The sequence below is a fragment of the Syzygium oleosum genome, unplaced genomic scaffold (assembly GCF_021117445.2).
Source record: "Syzygium oleosum isolate NSW1041296 unplaced genomic scaffold, Sole_v2.1 Sole_v2.09, whole genome shotgun sequence".
In the NCBI taxonomy this organism is placed as follows: Eukaryota; Viridiplantae; Streptophyta; class Magnoliopsida; order Myrtales; family Myrtaceae; genus Syzygium; species Syzygium oleosum.
Window position 1 is genome coordinate 5,737,804 of NW_026607493.1, and position 22,718 is coordinate 5,760,521.

The 22,718-nt window shown below is 40.0% G+C and overlaps 3 protein-coding genes across 3 annotated transcripts; 2 read left to right on the forward strand and 1 right to left on the reverse strand.

Annotated features, from left to right (window-relative positions):
• Positions 1 to 306: 306 nt before the first annotated feature.
• On the forward strand, positions 307 to 2,336 carry LOC115694121 (1-aminocyclopropane-1-carboxylate oxidase homolog 1-like). The gene is made up of 3 exons (XM_030621244.2): positions 307 to 986; positions 1,560 to 1,881; positions 1,994 to 2,336. The coding sequence occupies exons 1-3, from the start codon at positions 439 to 441 to the stop codon at positions 2,255 to 2,257; spliced, it is 1,134 nt and encodes a 377-aa protein (XP_030477104.2). The 5' UTR covers positions 307 to 438; the 3' UTR covers positions 2,258 to 2,336.
• A 4,378-nt stretch (positions 2,337 to 6,714) lies between these two features.
• Positions 6,715 to 9,026, forward strand: LOC115664962 (1-aminocyclopropane-1-carboxylate oxidase homolog 1-like). Its single transcript, XM_030586842.2, has 3 exons — positions 6,715 to 7,604; positions 7,940 to 8,261; positions 8,650 to 9,026. The coding sequence occupies exons 1-3, from the start codon at positions 6,925 to 6,927 to the stop codon at positions 8,938 to 8,940; spliced, it is 1,293 nt and encodes a 430-aa protein (XP_030442702.2). The 5' UTR covers positions 6,715 to 6,924; the 3' UTR covers positions 8,941 to 9,026.
• A 1,085-nt stretch (positions 9,027 to 10,111) lies between these two features.
• Positions 10,112 to 16,516, reverse strand: LOC115664963 (transcription factor EMB1444-like). Its single transcript, XM_056314424.1, has 11 exons — positions 15,877 to 16,516; positions 14,816 to 14,986; positions 14,596 to 14,680; positions 14,412 to 14,453; positions 13,640 to 13,699; positions 12,961 to 13,077; positions 11,636 to 12,769; positions 11,435 to 11,536; positions 11,021 to 11,161; positions 10,652 to 10,777; positions 10,112 to 10,536 (listed from the first exon to the last, which is right to left on the reverse strand). Exons 1-11 carry the CDS (start codon positions 15,969 to 15,971, stop codon positions 10,456 to 10,458), a joined length of 2,154 nt encoding a protein of 717 aa, XP_056170399.1. The 5' UTR covers positions 15,972 to 16,516; the 3' UTR covers positions 10,112 to 10,455.
• Positions 16,517 to 22,718: the final 6,202 nt, after the last annotated feature.

The following is a 22,718-nucleotide window of genomic DNA, read 5'->3' on the forward strand; positions in this document are numbered from 1 at the left end:
TATCACAAAATCCAACTGCTCCTTGAGAGTTGGATTCTTATACACACACTCTCGTGGACAGCAGTAGATTCAACTACCCACTATTAGACTTTCGTAGTTCTAGGCATTTCTTTCAAAAATGGATCACGTTTCAACACAATGAATGCAACAAATGCTTGAAAGAAAAGCAACACTCTCCTATTTTTTATTATTATCAAGGCCACGTTTATCAGCATGTTGCCACAATGACAAGAAACTCCAATCCAGGCACGTTTATCAGCACGTTTATCACCACGTTTGTCGATGTGATTGTCACCTACTCTTTTTTTTTTGTTTGGTCGATAATTGGCACCTACCGGCTTCTCCATGTTTTCTGCAGAATATAAATGGTCATATAGCCTCACCAGAAAGGACACGACTCAATCACCTTGATAGGCTTCAAAGTTTCCACTTACAAAGATGCAAACCTTGCCCAGTCATGGAGAACCCATCACCGGTGGCGGACCACACTACGACAGGGCGAAAGAAGCAAAGGAATTCGACGAGACCAAAGCCGGAGTCAAAGGCCTCGTAGACTCAGGCGTGGCCAAGGTCCCCAGGCTCTTCATCCACCCACCCGAGAACCTGCGCGACTTGTCCCCCGACACTGATGGGGCCGCCACCGGCCTCAAGGTCCCAATCATTGACATGATGGGCTATCAGGATTCCCGGCGGCGAGACGTGGTCAACGACCTCTGTAGAGCATCCGAGACGTGGGGGTTCTTCCAGATAATCAACCATGGTGTTCCGGTCGACGCGATCGACGGCATGTTGGAAGCTGTCAAGCAGTTCCACGAGCAGCCTGAGGGAATGAAGAGAGAGTGGTACTCAAGAGATGATGCAAAGAAATTTAGGTACTACAGCAATGGAGACTTGTTTAGGTCCAAAGCATTATCTTGGAAGGACACTCTCACGTTTGATTTCTCGCGTGGAGTGCTAGACCCAGAGGCGGTCCCTCTTCTCTGCAGGTCTGAATCATGATTGCTATACTATTTATGTCGTGTTCCTATGTTATTTTGAAAGTGAAAGAGAACAGTTTTCCTTATAATTTCAATATAATTACAGTGGCGAGATATCTCGTATTCGATACTTCACTTTTTTTTTTTTCTATTTATGATTTTCCCTTCTTTATACATATGGGTTCATTATTTCCACATGTATTTGGACTCGCGCATGTTGACCTTTCATCATCTTACTGCAGGACTGTTCAGATAAGAACGCGCGAATTGCGTCATACCATTTCATTGTAAACTTTTAGGACATTTGACTGTTCATTCGCACTCTAACGCAGTACCAGCCCTCGATCAAATTTCTTCCCACTTCCTTCATTTACTCGTTCGCATGTGGCTACTTGCCAACCTAACTCACTTATCTGCATAGGGTGTTTTCGATTCCCAGAACACATATTCAGTGGGACAAGAAAGCATTTATTATTGTGAAAGTCTTGACTAATCCAAAACCAGAACCGCAACCGTGTATTATGTTAAAATGAGAGGAAAAGGTAGAAAACGTTCACGATGCTTTCTTTCCCTCCTCTACAGAGAGCCGGTTTTCGAGTACGAAAGACACATCGAAAAATTGAAGATATCTCTGTCTGAACTACTATCAGAGGCATTAGGGCTTGATTCAGACTATCTTGGTGACATTGGATGCATGAAATCCAAGAGTATGGCAGGCCATTACTACCCAATTTGCCCAGAGCCAGAGCTGACTATAGGCATAATCAATCACTCAGATGCCTCATTTCTCACTCTTCTCCTCCAAAACCACCATGGAGGCCTCCAAGTCCGACACCAAAACCAGTGGATTGATGTGTCCCCAGTGCCTGGAGCAATCCTAGCCAACATTGGAAACTTCATGCAGGTACAAAGATCATTCACATTTGTCATTTTCCATGTATGTTTCCGATTCGATTAACGTCGAGTTATCTTCGAGTCAAAGAATGATTTTCCGTTCGCCTGATTTGTGGATGCAGCTTGTTAGCAACGACAAGTTCAAGAGCGTGGAGCACCGGGTCCTCGCCAGGCGGGCCGGGCCCCGGGTCTCTGTCGGATGCTTCCTTTTACCAGGAGAGATGCAGAAGTCGTATGGGCCAATAAAGGAGCTTCTCGATGAGAACAATCCACCCGTGTACAGAGAGATCTCTTTCACAGATTATTTCGGGTATTACCTCTCCAGTGGCAATGGCCTGAATGGTGAATCTGTACTTCCTCATTTCAAAGTTATCGAGTCCAAGTAGAGAGTACAAAAATGTGTAAAAGCTTCATCGAAGGTGTTGGTGTTCGCATGAAATATGACGGCTCAATCTTTTCATTTGATATAGTAACAGGACTACAAGTAAACAAAATATTCATAGTCCACATTGATTACATAAGACTGAAACAAGAAATAGCCAAAATATGATTGCATGCCCCCTTCAATCTGTGAACACAGTTGAATCTCTTTGACGTCACTATGATAATAACTACTACTTTAATATAAGTTCTAAATTTGTAACGAGTTTCATTGTCTCTTTAAATCTCATCCAATAGAGCTCTAAAAGTCGACGCGGCAATCGCTCCAATGGCAAATTTTAGGACTGTAAATTTGCGTCACGGCATCATATTCGATTTTCGTCTCGTGTGTTTCACTTCTTTCGAATTTCATAATGATGAAAAATTGTTTTTGGTAAAAAGAAGGCAACCAAAACTTATCAAGTTGTGTATATTTTGAGTTTGTCAAATTAAATTCGAATTTCTCTCGATAAGCCTGTGCTAGATACGACTTGAATATGATCCACTTACATCAAGTCCGCTTGTGATACGACACACTACATATCATACAAACTTTGAGGATCAGTCTTAGTATTCCACGGCACTGACCCTTGCGATAAAATGCCCAAATTGAGTGTTTAATTAATCGGAGAGCTCTCTTTTTAGGTTGCGAATGATAATCATTCTGTTTCTCTGTTTTTCAATTTTTCTATTCTTGAAAACAGGTTTGGAACATAAATCCGTTTGGTAACGCAATTTCATTTTTCTATTTCTGGAACAAATTTTGATTTCAAAAATAGGTTTGGAACAGAAATGAGAAATAAAAATTTTCTAATCTAGAACAAAAATGAGAAATAAAATTTTTTCTCATTGCTCGCCTTTGCTACTAGCCAGTCGTCCACCCACCGCCCACCCGCTGTCCGTTGCCTCCCGCCGTCCGCCGACCGTTGTCCCCTGCCGCCGCCTACCGCCAACCGTCGCTCGCCTCCCGCTTCTGCCCTACGACAGTTGCCTCCTACTGCCGTCCCCCACACTGGCCCGCCACTGCCTGCTCGCTGTTCACTCGCCAGTTGCCCGGGAGTGAGAAATTTTGTGCTGTTATCAAATAAATTTTTGTTTCAGGAACAGAAATTTGTTTCATTATCAAATGCATATTTTTACTTAGAAGCTCATTCATGGAATAGAAATAGAAAAATATGGCCAAAAATTGATTTCTGAAACAGAATGGTTGTCATTCACGCCCTGAGTGTCTAGGAATTTGACGACTAACACTATCTCATATTTGTCACACCCCAGCTTTATAGGTATAGGAAAAATGACACAGTCCTCCTTATGAGGATGCAGCCTCATACATAAGCAACATTAAATTATTATAAAAAAAAATATATCTACATGTATGATAAAACAGCAAGTTGATTACAGGAACATTGTTCTAAAATCCCCCATTGACCAACAAACAAATTCCAACAAATGCTATTTCAATGTAAGTGCAACTATATATAATCCAACTCCTAAATTCCCCACTGATACCACTCTTGTTCTATTTGCCAACAGCTGTAGAACTTGAAAAAATAATTAAGATGAATGTTACATGCAAACCACTATTCAGTAAGAAGCAAAAATCTCTTGTAAGCAAATCGAGTATCTACCATGCACATTTATAAACGGTACAATAAACATATTTATTGAAATCTAGTATAATATATACATATATAGGGATTTCAAAAGGAACCATGGGAGCCAAAACCCACCAAACCAAACCCCAAATAAATAATTTCAAGTCTTTTCTAGTTGAGTTTCCTTTCTATTCGGCTAATAAATAAAACAATGGGCTTCCGATGTTTCCATTCGGTTTAGTTTCAGGTCATAAACCTGAACCAGCCCGAAACACATTATTGAACATGTTTCGAAACCAAAATAATCACGGTAATCACTAAACACATTCATGAACATAGAAAAGGAAGCCCAATGTCTTCCGCTGGCTCGTCCAATTGTCAGCCAATCTCCGTCGTTGCGGGCATCTCCGTCATCGCTTTTGATTCTGTCATAAATGTTCTTAATTGACAACCTGTTCCCGGTGTCATCGTTGTTGTTCCTGTTCAAGGCTTGGTTTATGAGTACCCCTTAACAACCTTAGCAATAGTTGAGGGAGTGTAAAGGTGTTCCACAGATCGAACATGCATTTTTTTCGATAAGAAAAGAACGTCTTCTATGCTATAAACTTTGATAATGAAAACTCATCCAATGCTTTCATTTACTCGTTCGCGGAGAGACAGATTTCTGAGTATCAGGACCACATGGCAAAACTGAAGACATCTTTATCCGAAATATTATCCCAGGTATTGGGGCTTGGTTCTGATTATCTCAGTTGTACTGGGTGTATGGAAGCGGAGATAATAATAGGCCAATACTACTCAGCTTGTCCGGAATCAGAATCGACTCTCGAAGCAATCAGTAACTTCAATGTGTTGTTTCTGACTCTCCTCCTTCAAGATCACCATGGCGGCCTCCAAGTCCTCCATGAAAACCACTTGGTCGATGTGGTTCCTTTGCATGGAGCGCTTCTAGCCAACATCGGAGACTTCATGCAGGTAAAGAAAGTTCCAACTCTTTTCTGACCTTATGTTTTCTGGCCTACATAGCAAATACGAAATTGACCTCAAGATATGTCTCTCCGGAGTCGATTTTGATCGCCCTTCATTACATTAACTATGCAAGAGTCTAGATAATATTTTCCGAGTGGCCTATGGAATGTAGTATGAACTTCCCACGATACCATGAACAACCTTGTTACACACTAAGTAAAGGACGACATGAAAGCGCAACGCATTCTGTGCCTGGCTCTTGGCATTCATCTTTGCCACATCTTTTGTAGTCATAACTCCTTTTCTGGCCTAATATGATGGTTGTAGCTTGAACCAACGACAAGTTCAAAAGTGTGGAGCACCAAGTACTTGCCGGGCTGGTCGGACCCAGGGTGTCGGTCGCATGCTTTCTCACCCCGAGCGGGATGCAAAAAACCGGACCCTTTGGGCCAATGAAGGAGCTTCTCTCTAAAAACAATCCACCCATATACAAGGAAACCTCTCTTTTGGAATATGGCACCTATTACAAATCCCACAGCCTGAGTGGCAATTTAGCACTTCCTAATTCTAGGATAAATGACTCCAAATAGAGCAGAGTTATGGAAAATCCTCAATGAGTGTGTCTGGACTGGTTATATAAGATATCTGAGTTTGTGGCAGGACTTTGTAATCACCTGTTTCGATTTGTGCAATAAAATCTTGCTCGTCTAAAACAAATCAATATCGAAGTCCATTCTTCCGATGCATTGTGGAATGTGACTATCTTCTTCAAATGATTGGCATTAGGTTTTGGCGCTTATGAGTTTACCTCAAAGTGTAATTGCAACTACAAGAACCTCGAGTTTTAGATACGAAGGAAGATTTGTCATTATTTTTTTGGTAAGGAAGATTTGTCATTATTCATATTCAATATTGGAAAGAAGTGCACATTTAGGCATTAAACTTGCGCAAGTGATTTGCAAATTGTCTATTAACAACAAGTAGATCTATAACAAGGGAATTAGTAATGTGTCATGAAAAATTAGTACAAGAAGCCGTGAAAACACTTCTTGATAATGGAATTCGCAGACAACCAATGAGGGATGGTCATAACAAGGTTCACAAGCCGATTTCGGACGTAATTGAAGGCAAAGAGGGAAGATTTTGTGAGACTCTGCTTGGCAAACGGGTCGATTATTCGGGTCATTCTATCATTGTCGTAGGACCCTCACTTCCATTACATCGATGTGGATTGCCTCGAGAAATAGCAGTAGAGCTTTTTCGGACATTTGTAATTCATGGGCTAATTAGACAACATCTTGCTTCGAACATAGAAGTTGCTAAGAGTAAAATTCGGGAAATGGAGGCCATTGTATGGGAAATATTGCAAGAAGTTATGAAGGAGCATCCCGTACTGCTGAATAGAGCATCTACTCTGCATAGATTAGGCATACACGCATTTCAATCCATTCTACAATCAAGTCCTTGTACTCATGAAACTTTTTCCCAAGTAATTCTCTTTGTTACCAACTACAGCAAATTGAAACTAGCGTATCAATCTATTCCTGCCAAAAGTTTGTTGTTGAAATAAGTGATGGAAACACAGAACAAAAAGCTATCGAACATTAGCTTAATTGTTCTGCAACTTGATCAGCACAAATTGATCGTCAACAATTTACATCATATTCTTTACTAGCATCGACAGGCACGTCGGCGTCAATTTGTCCGAGTAAGAGAATAATTGGCTCAATTAGACAAATTCTACAAGTTCAAAAACATGATTGCACAGCAAATTTGATAATGACTCAGAAAAAGAATGCAATCATGAACCAAATGTGCGCTTTCTCCTTGAATTCACCATTCGCTGATCAGTGTTTGCAGCCGTAGCTATCCCAAGTCTCCGCTCGCAATCGTCCACTTGCGTGGGCTATGGGACGAAAGCTTCTGTTGGGTTCCAGAAACCGCACCATTCATGCACGTCACGGGTGCAGCTATCCCAGGTTTGAGTTGGCCTAGGTCCAAGCAACTTTGTGCATAAATGAATCTCCCTTCGCATGTACATCTCAAATGAAGAAAAAAAATGAGTTGGCATGTATCTGTACACGCGGCAACCTGTGAATGGCTTGTTGTGTCCGGGGAGTCTTAGCCATTCACTTGGTCACAGCCTCACATTGATCAGGGCTCAAATTCATCCAATCTGGATTAGGGCTTCAAACTTTGTCACTACAAGATCATGCAAACTTTGCCGAGTCATGGACAATTCATCACTCGCCCCGGGTTATGATAGAGAGAAAGAATTGCAGGAATTCGACGAGACCAAGGCCGGAGTCAAAGGCCTTGTGGACTCTGGCGCGACCAAGATCCCCAGAATCTTCATCTTCCCACCCGAGAACTTGCACGGTTTGTCAACTGATGCAAACAGGACGGGCATCCAGTTGCCAATCGTCAATCTCGATGGCTATCGGGATTCTCGGCGGGGAGATATCGTCGATGGTATTCGCGAAGCATCAGAGACATGGGGTTTCTTTCAGATAATCAATCACGGGATTCCGCTCGACGTGATGGACAACATGTTGGAGGTTGTGAAGAAATTCCATGAGCAACAAGTGGAAGTGAAGAGAGAGCTGTACTCTAGAGATAGTACGAAGAGAGTGAGGTACTTTTGCAATGGAGATCTGTTCTTCTCAAAAGCAGCGAGTCGGAGGGACACTGTCATATTTGATTTCCAGGATGGTGACCTAGACCCAGAGGCTGTTCCTCCTATTTGCAGGTATGTGTATGACTTGTGAATTGGAGTTCTTTTTCTTTTTTATGCTTGAAAGCTCATAATTGGAGCTGCTATTAATAATTTGAGAACAGGTTTGGCCCTTTTCTCCTACTGAGGACAGGTTGGGATTGATTTAACGTACTCTGTAAAAAGCCGGAAACAATGTTGGATCATTCTGTGTGATGCATTTCGATACAGTTCAAAGCTTGGTTTTTTGAGTACCGTTTAACAACCTTAGTAACAGTTGAGGGAGTGCAAAGGTGCTCCACAAGTCGAACATGCATTCTTGTCGATAAGAAAAGAACCTATCCTATGCATTTTCATTGACTCGTTTGCAGAGAGGCAGTTTTCGAGTATGAGAAACATATGGCGAAACTGAAGACATCTTTATCCGAACTATTATCAGAGGCACTGGGGCTCGGTTCTGATTATCTCAGTGGCACTGAGTGTGTGAAATCGGAGACACTCGCATGCCATTACTACCCACCTTGTCCTGAACCAGAATTGACTCTCGGCACGGTTAATCACTCGGACCCTACGTTCCTGACTCTTCTCCTTCAAGACCACCGTGGTGGCCTCCAAGTCCTCCATGAAAACCACTGGGTTGATGTGGTTCCTGTGCGTGGAGCACTTGTAGCCAACATTGGAGACTTCATGCAGGTAAAGAAAGTTTTTTAACTTTTTTCTGACATTATGTTTTCTGGGCTACATGGAAAATATGCGATTGACCTCGAGATGTCTCTCCGTAGTCGATTTCAATCGCAATTCATCACATGATTCACATCAACTAGTTAATGAACGACCAATGTAATGAAGTACGAACTTGCCACAATAGCCTGAACGCTTGAGAAGAATCATAAGTGAAATAACAGAGCAATGTTGCGAGGAACGGCTTCATTTCAACTCTTGATCTTGAACAGCCGTGTCACGCAAATTAGAGGACGACCGGGAAACACACTGCATTCTATGCCTGGCTCTTGCCATTCATCTTTACCGCAACGTTTGAAGTCAATTAACTCATTTTTCTGGCCTGATATGATGGATGCAGATTGTTACCAACAACAAGTTCAAAAGTGTGGAGCACCGAGTACTTACCGGGCGGGTCGGACCCAGGGTTTCAGTCGCGTGCTTTGTCTACCCGAGCAGGATGCAAAAGGCAAAACCATTCGGGCCAATAAAGGAGCTTCTCTCTGAACACAATCCACCCTTATACAAAGAAACCTCTCATTTGGAATACGTCGACTTTTACAAATCCCATGGCCTGAGTGGCAATTCAACACTTCCTCATTTCAGGATAAGCGACTCCAACGATAGCACGGCTGTGGAAAATCCTGAATGAGCGGGCCTTGACTGGTTATATCTTTCATTTGAATGCGTGGCAGGACTTTGTAGTTATCTGTTTCGATTTTATGCAATAAAATATTACCCATATGAATGAGCGGGTCTTGACTGGTTATATCTTTCATTTGAATGCGTGGCAGGACTTTGTAGTTATCTGTTTCGATTTTGTGCAATAAAATATTACCCATATAAAACAAGTCAGTGTCGAAGTGGATTCTTCTGATGCATAGTTGGGTGTGACTATTCTTCTTCAAATGATTAATATTAGGTTTCGGCGGTTATGAGTTTCTCCCGAACTGTAGTTACATCTTTAAGCACCTCCGAGTTGTAGATGCAAAGGAAGATTCATCATTGGTAATACTAATTATCGGAGAAAAGTGCACATCTAGTCAGTAAATTTGCACGGGCGATGCTCAAACTGGAATTTCTACAATCAAGTCCTTGTACTCATAAATTTTTACCTATCAAGTTTCTCTGTCACCAACTCCAGCAAACTGAAACTAGCGTGTCAAATAATTCCAGCCAAAAGTCTGATGTTGAAATAAGTGATGGAACCATGGAATGAATAGCTATTGAACATTTGCTTAATTTTTCCGCAACTTGATAAGCACAAATTGATCCCAACAATGATCGACTCGATTGGACAAATTCTACAAATTCAAGAACTCGATTGCACAGCAAATTTGATGACATAGGAAAAAGAGTGCAGATTCAAGAACCAAATGTGTGATTTTACCTTGAATACTTTCACTAGCACTTTTCATTGGAAAGTAGTTTCCAACCAAAGAAATTTACATCTGTTCATCTGAGGTATTTCCCATGATTTTCTGTTACAAAATGCGAAATCATCATTTTCCTTCACCCAAAATCCATCTCCAGGGGTGACAACAGAATAGAACGTTGATATTATATTATCGTGCTCAGGAGACAAACCACATGCAAATAATCCTTGGACACCAAATAATTCACCATTACATGCACATAATCTACATGCCCAATGTACCATGAACTGAAATGAGAGTTGACTACTTATTTCCGGCATAACTTCAAAATGCATGTATATAAGTTCCTACTATTTGGTACATGTAGCAGAAGGAACCAAGGACCAAATGCACATATCTTGCTGAATCCAACCTAAAAGCAATTGCATATAGCAGCAAAACAGAAGATTGAAGCAAGAAAACTCGGAAGTTAGAGCTTTAGAAACATCATCACTCACATCACGATAGGGCTTTCAATGCACAGCAGCTCCTACATTGCAAGGTTTTAAGGATGATGTGACTCGTGCAAACTCAAACCCCATTTACGATACCTAAGAGGGTCAACACTCATCTTCACGCATGAACACACCAAGAAAACAAGGTTTCCTCCCAAATCCCAAGGAGGATAAAACACAAAGATCAAACTAGAATTGGACCAATCTGTGTCATGGATGACTACATGCATACATTATAGAGTTTCTGAAACACTTTGTTATGTTTCTGGATTGAGGCCAAGGGCTGCACGTTGCATTTCATGTTGAAGTCTTGGGTTGCAATATTTGCACAAGTGACCACAAGACATCCATTCTGTGGATGCTATTGTTATTTTGCCCCTGCAACCATCCAAGCAATAATTGAGTAAGGTAACCACAGGGAACAAAACACAACCAATAACGATAATGTATTTCATTCTTGAGCAAACGTATCATTTAGATATCCACAACTTACCTCAACCACAAAGCATATCCATATCTTCTCACCATGTGCTTCTGTGACACCTTTTAAGATCGTCAGACCCAAGCTTCTAATTGCTTCTGCTATCTCAAGAAAATGACTGCAATCTTCACACATCATCTGCACACATCAACCATATTCGAATCATACTGATCAGTTAATTCAAAAAATAATGTTTGCTGACCAAAAGGAAATATAAAGGTTAGAAATCGAAGCTACCTCCCACCACTATCCACTTCATTTAGGAGATGAATGGGAAAAGCAGTTATTATCAACCTTTTTTTCAAGAAATAATCATTGACTTTCCTCCCCTAATCACGCAATGGTATCAAACAAGATCTCTCCATGATAACATGTCCCTACCTCCACAAGCAGCTGGCCCTTCTTACTAAGATTCTCGACCATGATTGAGTAGACCTTGAGATGGCTGCCCACCTCCACTGCCCAGCTTGATCCTTGTTCATTACTGGAGGATCCCAGTACGTCTGGTTCATTGTGATGGAGCTGCAAAATTCAGAATATGGAACATAGTTGAGATAAAATCTCATTTGACATAGGTAGCAGACGTGCTATGTGCCATGGACATCTATTTGAACTCCTAAGGATCTGGAAAGAAATATTACACTAGGGTAAAGTATGATAGAAAGACCTGGTCCAGATACCTATGAGATGAATATGTGAAATATAAAATGAGCTGACAGAAAAAAGCATGTCAAGAAGATGCTGATAACCTGCAGGCTGTTTCTTTCATCTAAGTTTTAAGGAGAACAATCTCACCTTCGATTCGGCGCACTTGTTCAGCTTGTCAGCATGTTTAGTGATGCTCTGTAGAAAAAGCATATGCTTGATTGTGCGCTCCAACAGTGCATCAATACTACACTGCAAATGTTTGAAAACTTTTAGTGCAGAAAAAACACGTATTCTGATAGGTAGCAAAACCATCAAAAGCAAGAACACAGCAACTATATTAGAACTTACCTTTGACCCACTAGGCACCAGTTCTCTTAGTTCCTTTAGACGATCTTGGATCAGTTGTCTGTCCCTTGGCCTGGGCCTACGATTTTCACCGGGCCTAGCCCTCTTTTTGCTGTTCTTCGCAAGCTCCGATGACCTCTCTAACAGATCGCTATGTGAAGTTTGACAAGAAGACGAAATGCTTGCTGAAGACATAGCAAGACTTCTGTCTGATGAATGTAGGCCGTGTCCTTCCATATGATAGGGCTGATCAATTGAATAACCCACTGAACGAGCAGTGAACTTAGAAAGGTTAGAGCTGGAAGCTTCTGGCACTCTTCCTGAAACCATTGGAGACCTTATTGAGCTGGAAAATGATCCTTCATTTTTATTGTCATGACCACTCTGACAAACTTTAGCCACTACAGCTTCCAGAAGATGCTCTGAGTCCGATTCATTCGTCGAACGGCTACTGCTGATCCCTTCTAAAATCTGCACTGCTCTTTCAGCTTCTGTTTTGTCTTCTTCCCAAACTGAGGGAGCACTCATCCTCGAAAAAGCTGGTCCAAGTGCTTCATGCAGTTCTGAAATACTTGGGAATCCAAATGATCCTCTGGATTTCTCTAGGTTATCATCAATCTCCAAACATTTCCCTAAATCTTTTTGTGCCATTTCCGGTAATTGAAGGAGCTCATTTGAAACATCATCTGAATTACGAGCTCTGACTCTATCATGACCAGAAGAAGATCCTAACTGGTCTAAAGGGAGATATGTGCAATCAAGACCCATCTCTTCAGTTGGAAAGGCATTTTCAAATAAATAACAGTCGGATGATATATTTTCCGTGAATGGACTGATAGTGGGCGCCAGAATGGCATTTAGACCATCCAAATTAGGTTCTTCTTTAAAAGGTTTCTTATTGCATATATTTTCTTGAATATGATTCTCCAAAGTACTTGGGCTCTGTTCATGATTGTGGAGAACCTTAACTTCTGTTCCCCGATGACTTCCGGACAGTGGCAGAACACCGGATCTCTCGATGTACTTTCCAATATATGGAGAAGGTGAACATATATTTGTTTCTTCTTTAGATTCATTTAGGTTGCCGGAGCAGTCAGAAGTGGCTTCCGATACCAAACCATCCATAAATGAACTTGCCTGAGAATAAGAAAGCAGAAACATGTGAGAGTATAGCCAGAAATGGAAATAATGATAGTGGACTTCACGCTCTGCTCTGTGCGTGAGCACATGCGTGCATTTGCGAGCACGCATTTATGTGTTCCTGTGTGAGTGTGAACACACACACGGCTGGGTGTCTGCGCGCGTGCGAGAGAGAGAGAGAGAGAGACCTGCTGTAGTAAATTATCAGAACATGGCAAGGGAACAGATTTACGCCGTAACAAGGAATCTTGGAAAGACAAAAATGCATCTTGGATATTGGTCACCAGCTTCACATCCTCGTTCACCTGCTCTCTCATATAAAAGCCACATGAAAGAAAGATAAAATCAAGACAAAATCGTGCGAAATTTTGACACATATCTGACTTCTCCATGGAAAATTAATCCAAGTTAATGGCAAAGAAATTTTTCACTAGTAAAAAAGACAAAGGATTCATAGATAAGGAAAATGGCCTGCCACAAAAGGCTGGTAAAAACAACAAATGTGGAGGTGATCAGCTATATGAACCCGGAGAAATTCCGAGACTTGTGGCAAAAGGTTAAAGCATTTTCTTTTTCAGGAGTGATAAGAAAGAAAATACAATTCAAACATGACCACCTCACAGCAGATTCATATATTCGACAACTGGTAGGATATTCAGCAACAAGAGAAACCATAAACACATTTCTCAGGACACAAGCTTTAAAAGCATATATACCCGTGCAGTGTTAGGAGAATTATAAACAACTTGGACATAATAAATATATGGAGCTTCGTGTTAATTGAATATAGTGCCATCCTACTCCAGAAAAGAAAAGGGATATCGACGAATTAATCCGCAGATTTCAAAATTTTGGAAGTTATCTTACTTTATTTAAAGAGCCAAGCTGCAGCACTCCATGCGGAAGAACAGCGATGACAAGAACAGCCTGCAGAGTTCAACGGATAGACTGACATAAGAATTTTATAGCAGAAAAGGTGTAAAGAAATAGCAACATATGACAAACAATAACGTCCTACAATGTCATTCATATCATTTGTTTATCCAATCCCAACAGATGACATCACTCTTCCAGACAGACTCTACAAACTAATGAGTTTTTAACAGCGAATATTAAAAAGTAGAAATCATATTTGTGTATGTGTTAGAGACTATGTGCATGAAATAAACAAAAGTGCATGCATGGGAAAATATTGGACTACCGTCATAAAACAATCTTATCTTTTAAAGGATGACTTATTAATTTATTATCCATAGTGACATTACACAAATAACAGATGTAATTAGAAAAATCAGCACCTGCACTACATGGCTGCTTCAACAACCACCGCGTTTGATTATACATGTTATGCGCAGTAGATAACCCATCACTTTTTTTCATTACTCTAAAACAAGAATACAATCACAAATTGAATATACCCATTTGTAGTGAATATTAATATAAAATGTGCAAAAAGAGGCATAAGTTACTTTCAAAAGATTGTCGAGTTAACAAAAGTTGAAAACTTTCACATTGTCCCAATAAAGGAGTCAATATAGGAATACAACACTACAATTAGATATGTTCCACGTCATTAAAGTAGAAGCGAAAAACAATCTTCAACTCAGAATATGGCAAAAACCGATAGAAACAAGCATACCGCAATTCCAGCTGAAAATTGTGTCTGCCAGATATCACAGTCCTGAAAATCACCCAAAACACATTCAATGAAAGGATAAATGGAAGATTTTGTAATTTGTGGATATCAATCCAACGTCAATATTAACCCAATTTATCGAAAAACAGAAATATGAGGAGTATATTGCACAAGGATTAAGGTGGACCTCCGATGATAAGCAGTTATTGGCTAGATAAAGACTGGGACATAACCACTGATGCTTCCCACTAGCTGCCACCTGCCCCACAATCCTGTTGGTATTTGGTTCAGAGAAAGAAACGGAATATCCTTAGTTTGTAACCCTCACAGTTACTGACTCAAAATAGAAGAATAAAGCATTTTGCATATTCTCTGTCTCGCAGATTTTTCAGAATGTTAAACTGTACCCTTCCCCAAGAGAATACACGTAGTAGGACATCTTTGCCAAAGCTAACTCAAGGGGATCGCATGAATATCCAAGACTGTTTGAGTGGTCCACTGTCTCCTCGGAGCACTTAAACTTGGAAAGACCAGTTTGTCCATGGCTGTTATAGTACGCATCCTCCCAAGTCAAAACCCTGGAAACATTCCAAGAACCAATGACCATAAGAACCTAGAGATGGTAAAAGTAAATAAATGAAAGTACACATTGAATTGCATAAGCTATAATTGAGGGAAGAGTTTTTATTAATGCTTGACATGCATCTGCCCCTACTTTCCTTTGTGAAACTTTTTCAATAAATAGTCACACGCCGATTCAAGTTAAAGCTTTTTCAACGAATAGCTGTCTTTATATAGATATGTTTCTTCTTACAGATATATTTACATACAGAAACCATTAGAATATATATGCCCATGCACGCTACCATGCAACCGTCCAGTTCTAACAATCAGAAGAATTGCGAGTTTGTAATAAGGTGCTGTTTCTAGTTGAAAGATGGTGCATGGAAAGGTTCTGCTGGCATAAGCTCCAGCAATCAGTAGGTGCACAGAGTTTCTCCCTATCACTCCGCCAGATTACTTTGCCCTCCTCTTTAACTAAAATGTCAGTGCAGCTACTTCGTCTGACTCAATATTGCATATTTATTCCTTCTTGAGTATCCGCACTTTCTGAAGATTTTGAGCGCGCAATACCAATAAATGACAACACCTCATCGAAAGGCGGGCAAACAAGTCAGCAGGTAACATCACATCAATACGTCAAACGATATTGCATTACATCAAATACTTCCCCAGTGTAGCTGACAAATACAGCGATTATGGGCATGGCTGACCCAAACTAACTACTGACCATCCTCTTAGTAGATCAATTATCTAATTGTTATCTAGCAGCTTCTATCTCGACAAAGAAAAGTACAATTTTCAACTCAACATAAGAACCATCACAGGCACATGCACAAACCAACATTATAGCAATTTGGCCCTAAACACCGGACGAAAGTAGGAGAGAAAGATTCAATCGACTCACATGCGCGCCCGATGCTTGAGCTTCCAGAAGACGGCATACGTCCACTCCGAACCAGAACAGAGGCTCTTCAGCAGTGGGTGCACGTACGCCCCCATTTCGGTCGCCAAGACAATCCTATCAAGCACAACAAGAGAGGGCCGCCGCCGCCTAATGCCCCTTCCAACTTTCTAGGCTCCCCACTTAAAAAAATCTCAAAGAAATCCCAAAAATCAAGCACCCCAATTGTCACCGCGAATCCTAACCCTAACTCCCCCGATACGATCCCCTACCGGCCTGTTTTCTCCTTAACCCGGCTGTCCCTAGCTTTATTGGAGGTCCTACAGTCGGAAGCAGAAGGCTATCCCTGCCCATTCCTCTTTCTACTTACACGGGTATAACAAGGAAAAGGGGGAAAGGGAAAGGGAAAGGAAAGAAAAACCCCCAACCGACCCCTGCTCTACCGGATTCAGCAAGAAAACGGAACGGGGGAAGGGCAGATGAACTCACAACCGCGACGACAAGAGAATCAGGCTCGCGAGACGACGCCCCGATCGGACACGCTTGCTGAGTGGAGCGGCTGGAGCCATGTACTCAACTCTCTCGGGCAGCAAGAATTCCCCCAAGGGACCCCCAAACAAAACACAAAAAACAACCCGAGACCCCTCGAAACCCCAAAAAAAAAACACCAAGAAAGCCTAGCCGCGGAACTGATTTGTGGTATCTAGCTAATGTCGGAAGACATGGAGGAGGCGGGTTCGTCCACGACGGAGCTCGAGCAAACCGGGAATTCCCAGCTTCTTGGCCCGCGAGGAATTCACCGAAGGCCGAACGAGGAAACCCGGAACACCGCGCGCAGATTGGCGAGCAGAGAGGGGTAAGAAGAAGAAGAAGAAGCTACAAAATCCACAGCAGCAGCAGAGAGGCGCACGACTGGGGGCCCTTTTCGGTCGCTACAGGAGAGTGATCGACGGCTTCGACGCCAGTCTCGTCGATCCACACACACGAACAGCTTTTTCCCTCCGATTTCCCCTAGAGAGAGAGAGAGAGAGAGGGCGGGCCGTAGAGTCAGGGGGAGAACCGTCGAGTCGCTTTTCTCAGAGGTAGAGAAAGAGAGAGAAGAGGAGATGGTTTTGATGGTTTTTTGGGTTTCCGGCAAAGGGAAAAGGGACGCCGGGTTCGGGGTTTTATATGCCATTCCCATCACACTCCCCCTCCCTCTCTCCTCGCTTTTTTTTTTTCTTCTCTCTCTCTCTATTTTATTTCGTTATTTATTTTATTGATTCTTTTTCTTTCTCTTTTTCTTTTTTCTCTCGCACCTTTTCGGATTTTTCTTCTCCCTGTTTTTTTCTTTTTCCCAACATTTCCTCGCCCCTTTCTTGTCCGCATCCGACGCCATCGTATCGTCGGGTTAACTTCAGTTCCGTGTCGCCGCAAGGCAGTTACCGAGGGCGACGGACGTAAATTCGCGCGGCCCCCCGGAAGAAATTCTCGAACAAAAAGCCTGGAAGCGAAATCGCGTTGGAGCGTGGCCAACTCGGTCTCGATTAAGGATCCGAGCGGGCATACGCCTCGAGGTCGCGGACTCGAGGGTATTTTCATCTAAGAACTTCTCTTTTGAACTTTGGTCCAACCTCTTTTTCTTTTTTTATTGGGCGAAACTCGGGTCCAACCTTGAATTTATAATCTTTTCGATGTGGTCATCGAACTATTTTGCGGAAAATAGATTTTTCACACATTTATCACCAATCAAAGGAAATATTTTGCGGAGTAAAACTTCAATATATATTTGAGGACAGTGGCAGCGCCCCATGTGCTTGAGTTTCCGGGGGGGACCGCATTTTACGCAGATTATTATGCCAATCTATAGCTAAATTTTACATATAAACATTTGAACACAACGAAAACTCCACGATTAACGTACTTATGTTACAAGATTCTGATTTTAGCATAACATCAATCATTTCAACCATCCCATACGGTAAAGCAATCTAACGCGACATTTTGACTTATTGTGTTTCGTTTGTTACGTACTTACTAGGACAGGTAATTTATATATATTTTATTTTAGTAAAGGTAATTGCATTGTTAATGGTGAGGTTGGAAATTTCTCTAATACGAAGGAGTTATCATTAGAATGAAGGAAAAATGAGGAGAAAGGGAGAGGAAGAAGGGCAGGTAATAAATAGGTAGCAAGATGAATGGACAGGGTTAAAACAAAAATATTTCTTATAAGAAAAATGCTCAACTTTTTTGCAAATTAGAGTGATATATGTCAAACTTTGATTGCATAAATGTTCTATCATGCTCTCCGCCGGTTCTTGAATAAAGACAATGAAGTTCAAAAGTAATCCACTCTTAGGCATGATTGGAAGGTTAGTGCGTGTTTGACTCGATTTTCTATTTTTTGGTTTGTGATTGTTGTTTTCAACGTTAAAAATGTGTGTAATTGTTTTGCATAAAACCTTTAGAATACTTTAGGATTAGTTTTGAAAGCCATCTCAATTTCTTAAATTACTTATAAATCAAGGCTCCATTTGTTTCACGGAAAATGAGTGATTTAGAAAATATTTCCCTAAAAATGATCGTATGTATCATTTGAAATTATTAATGGATAAAAAATATTTTCATTATCGACAATAATTTGTGTTTAAACATTTTCGTAGACGACGAACATATTTTCCCATTCATTCTTTTTTGTAAGCGATTATTTTTTATTTTATTTTTTCAAATTACTTATTTTTTACAAAACAATTGGAGCCTAAGATATTATATTTTTTTCCGTGAAAAATTCAAATGCGGCTTTTATGGCCTATTGATATGCAGACTTAACTTTTTGGTTTGACTTTATATTAAATGTGAATTTGGTTTTCTACTTTCTAGGTTCAACTGGGATTATTGCTCATTGTAACGACTATTTATATTCATTACTCTATATAAATACATGATATTGATGTAAATGGGTTTTTCTATAGTTATTTCAACATTTAAAATTTTTCTTAGACAGTAAATACCATCTTGATATGTTAAAGATGGATGATCCGAGTGACTTATACTTTTAACAGTTTCTTTTATTTTCTTCCAAAATGAGATGGCTCGACGAACAAAAATGTTACCTAAAATTTGGTAGATGGTTAAGCTTTTGATTTGAATATACAAAATCCCATATTCAAATGGGAAGTTTACATGCATATATACACTTGAGGATTAATCGAGTCGAAAAGTTTAAATATCTTGTATTATTGTGGAAAAAAAAAAGGAAATGACAAGCACAATGATTATCTTAGTATTTCGATCTTGGAGTATGCTTTTTGTAAGTGAGGTATTCAACTCGCTGCTTTTTGACCAAAAAACAGTCATTTCTAATCTCATCTCCTAGCTTCACATCAATGCTTATTCTTTATAATTGGCAATCTTATCTTTTCACTAAAGCTTCATGTAGATAGTAAATTTTGAAAAATATCTCCCTAATTTTATGAACCGGATAGAATATAAACCAAAATTCGACTTGATGGCTCAAATATTAAATCGCTTGTATTTGATTTTGTGGAGTATCGAATCTATGTCATATGATTAATCCCCGTAAACACACTTGGTAATCCACAGTCCAATCTTGGGAAGAGCGGTCAAATAACATGAATATCGAAATATCATAACCCGTTAATACTGCTAGTCTAAATGTGTTTTACCTATGGAGGGATCGGGGCGAAATGGAAGTACGAGATGAAAGAGTAATGTTAGAGCGTAATTAGACATTAACACAAGTAGATCACGTTCAATCACCCGGTAAGAGTTTGCAACGTCGGTTTGGTAAATAGATTGTGTAAATCAATATGGGTATCTCTAACGATACGCAAGATAAAACCGGCTTCCCGTCCCACTTTGGTTCTAATTTTACTTAAATGACGGGGTAATCCTAATGATCATAGGGGGAAAAAGGAGAAGGTTAATCTTAGATTGAATGACACTGAAGTGAAAATGGGTATTTTCTATATCAAAAGCTAGTAATTGCATCTAAAACTTAAACTCATAATTCACTGGTAGGTGAAAACATCGTTTGAGTACCTTCTAGATATCCTTACCATCATCAATTCACAGAAGATTTCGTCCCCAGATAACCATTTTATAATTCATTAGGAGAACTGAAAAAGGAATAGAAAAGGAAAAGCACCAAACCCTAATTCTGTTACTCAGTGAAAAAATCCCTAAAATTACCCGATTATTTTTATTGTTCTTTTCCCCCATTTTTTTTTATGGTAAAAGGGGTCATCGATCTAATAAGTATGCTTTTCTACCAGTGTCATCTGATGGCCAACAACATCATGCCGAGGAATGGAAAATGCTCCTTATCTTCACATCATGTCTCTCTCTCTCTCTCTTAATTTCCCAAATCCTTGAACTTGCCCTCTCGATGCTCTTTTCAACAATGATTTCCACTGCCAAAAAGTTTAGTGTGACACCTAAAATCCCTCCATTTCCCCTTGTCCCCATTCACACTCCTGCATACATGCCAATCTTCTTTTTTATGGCCTCCAAGTGTTCAAAATCGATGTGCAGTCTCCATTCCTTTTCTATGCTCAGTTGAGTGGCATTTGAAGACCATGATTTGGACTTGAATGACTCACCCATCTTTGGGTCCATTCCATTCCCTTTAATATCTCTCATAATAGTGCAAGTTCTTGTGTTCCCATGGCACATTCATTAGAGAAATGCTTTCTCTTTTTGTTTTTTCCCCCTCTTCGCGACGGCTCAACATATCTATGGAAACCCCATGATGTGTGTTCCAACAGGGCCATATCTTATGATCATGCATACTAGCAATCGATTTTCATGCCACCCTTTTGATAAACATTCTTTTTGTGCAACAATAATAGTGCACAACGGCACATAAAATTGAGGAGCTAGCTAGCTCTCAGCTGTATTTGCTGGTCATAAAGAGCAAAACTACAAAATTAATCAAACTTTTACGGTGAAATCATTATAAATCACACGATTATTTATCAAAAGGAGCGGAAGAAAAGGAAAAAGGGGACTGCTCAAAAGCAAGGCTGCTTTTGTAGATAAATTTGTATGGACTGAAGTCATTTAAGAGAGTACATTCAGCTCCTTGAAGGTAACAATGATTAATATTAGGGCATAATCATATTTATCTTTTGCTCATCCTTACTATATATATATATATATATATATCTTTTAGGAATGCGGTTAAAAAGCTACACCAAAGTTAGACCGAGGATAATTTGGGCGTAAAAGCTCCTAATCTCAAAGATTTCGTGAGTCAACTATAGGCAGCAACATGATTGCAACTGTTGCACTCCAAAAGGAATAAACTTGGACATTATTCTAAGAACGAGGGTTTCTACGCTCTAACCGGCGGCCTCACCTTTAATTTCTTGGATAATAGGTTTTTTTTATTTAACTACGGTAGTTCTCATATTTTTGCAGTAATTATGTATATATTATCCTTTGGAAAATTGCACCAAAAATCCTAAACAATTGTCCAATACACAATCAAATTATACACGGTTCAATGTGTACAATCAAGTCCTTTCGACAATCGCTCAGGCAAATTTGCTATGCATTATGCCAAAATCTTACGTGAATTTTTTTTAAATATTTTTTCAGTATATGTGGCGCCGATGTGGCGTCACGATAGAAAAGTCAATTTTTTTTTAAAAAAAAGAAGAGCATAAACAAAAAAAGTTTGGAAAAAATAAAAAAGAAATCAAAAAATTTAAATCAAAGAAATTTCACAGAGAGAGAGAGCATACCGTGGGTGGGGTAATGGCTTTTGAAGATTGGGGCAGCGGCACAGCCGCGAAGTCACCAAGGCCTCGTGAGAACATGCGAGCCCTCGCCGGCGGCGTGGGGGCCGTTACTCTCTTTGATCTTTGATTTTTTTTTTTTAGAAAGAAATTGACTGGTTAGTACTTCTCCAGTATTTTTGGTTTCTTGACTTTTGAAAATTGCTGCAATAAGGTTTCGAATTTGTCATAGGTGGAATTCAAACGTCAAAATGACACGTGACGAATGATCAAATATTTCATATGAGAGCCACATTTCCCAATACTTCAATTCTATGAATTCTATGGACTGGGACCTCGAGATCTGAGCGGATCTTTTTGAAAACATTGAGATTTCAACTAGGCAAAAAAAAATAAAAATGAAAGTCCTCAATTGACCAACGGCGGGAGGGCCTTGGGTTCAAATATTCTTCGCAAAGTCATCAGTCAAACACGTAGCTGCGGGAGGGCTTTCATTCTCAAAGCTTTCGAAGTTTACCTGCTCCATGATTAACGGAGCCCTCAGATAAAGAAAGAAGCCTCCAAAAATTTCGAAATAATTCAATCTTTTCTCGTAAATCTTTTAAAAATAGATGTACCGAAAGTTCTAAAACTTATTACAAGAGTGCGATTGAGTTTTAAAACTTTCAAAAAAAGCAATTAAGTACAAAACTTGTCAAATTGGTGCAATCAACTCTTTTCGTTAACTCCGTCTAACTTGGCTAACATATAATATTAATGTGACTATTTTTATTATTGACAATGATGTGACTAAAACATGAAGTATATGGTTACAAGGACGCCATTTTAGTCCTAATCTGATTTTTCTTAATCCAAATTTTGTTTAAATTAGATTCAAAGATATGCTAAATTAAAAAAAAAAAGGAGAGAGAGAGAAAAAGAGAAAACCAAGGAGGGCTAGCCGGCAATGATGGAACAGCGGCTCGCCTATATTTTTCTTTTCTTTTGTTGTTTTTCTTAATTAGCTTATTTTTAATTGTATTGAAATATCATATTTGAACCAAAATGATGTCGTTTTAACCACGCTAGCGCTACGCAAGACGAAGAAATTAATAAAAATAG

What these genes read in the sequence shown, in the direction of transcription:
- LOC115694121 (XM_030621244.2), top strand. Translation starts at nt 439, where the DNA reads ATGCAAACCTTGCCCAGTCATGGAGAACCCATCACCGGTGGCGGACCA. An exon ending in GCGGTCCCTCTTCTCTGCAG is followed by an intron (nt 987 to 1,559) that starts GTCTGAATCATG and finishes CCTCCTCTACAG; the next exon opens with AGAGCCGGTTTTCGAGTACG. An exon ending in ACATTGGAAACTTCATGCAG is followed by an intron (nt 1,882 to 1,993) that starts GTACAAAGATCA and finishes TTGTGGATGCAG; the next exon opens with CTTGTTAGCAACGACAAGTT.
- LOC115664962 (XM_030586842.2), top strand. Translation starts at nt 6,925, where the DNA reads ATGTATCTGTACACGCGGCAACCTGTGAATGGCTTGTTGTGTCCGGGG. An exon ending in GCTGTTCCTCCTATTTGCAG is followed by an intron (nt 7,605 to 7,939) that starts GTATGTGTATGA and finishes ACTCGTTTGCAG; the next exon opens with AGAGGCAGTTTTCGAGTATG. An exon ending in ACATTGGAGACTTCATGCAG is followed by an intron (nt 8,262 to 8,649) that starts GTAAAGAAAGTT and finishes TGATGGATGCAG; the next exon opens with ATTGTTACCAACAACAAGTT.
- LOC115664963 (XM_056314424.1), bottom strand. Translation starts at nt 15,971, where the DNA reads ATGGGGGCGTACGTGCACCCACTGCTGAAGAGCCTCTGTTCTGGTTCG. An exon ending in GTGTATTCTCTTGGGGAAGG is followed by an intron (nt 14,681 to 14,815) that starts GTACAGTTTAAC and finishes AAATACCAACAG; the next exon opens with GATTGTGGGGCAGGTGGCAG. An exon ending in ATAACTGCTTATCATCGGAG is followed by an intron (nt 14,454 to 14,595) that starts GTCCACCTTAAT and finishes GGTGATTTTCAG; the next exon opens with GACTGTGATATCTGGCAGAC.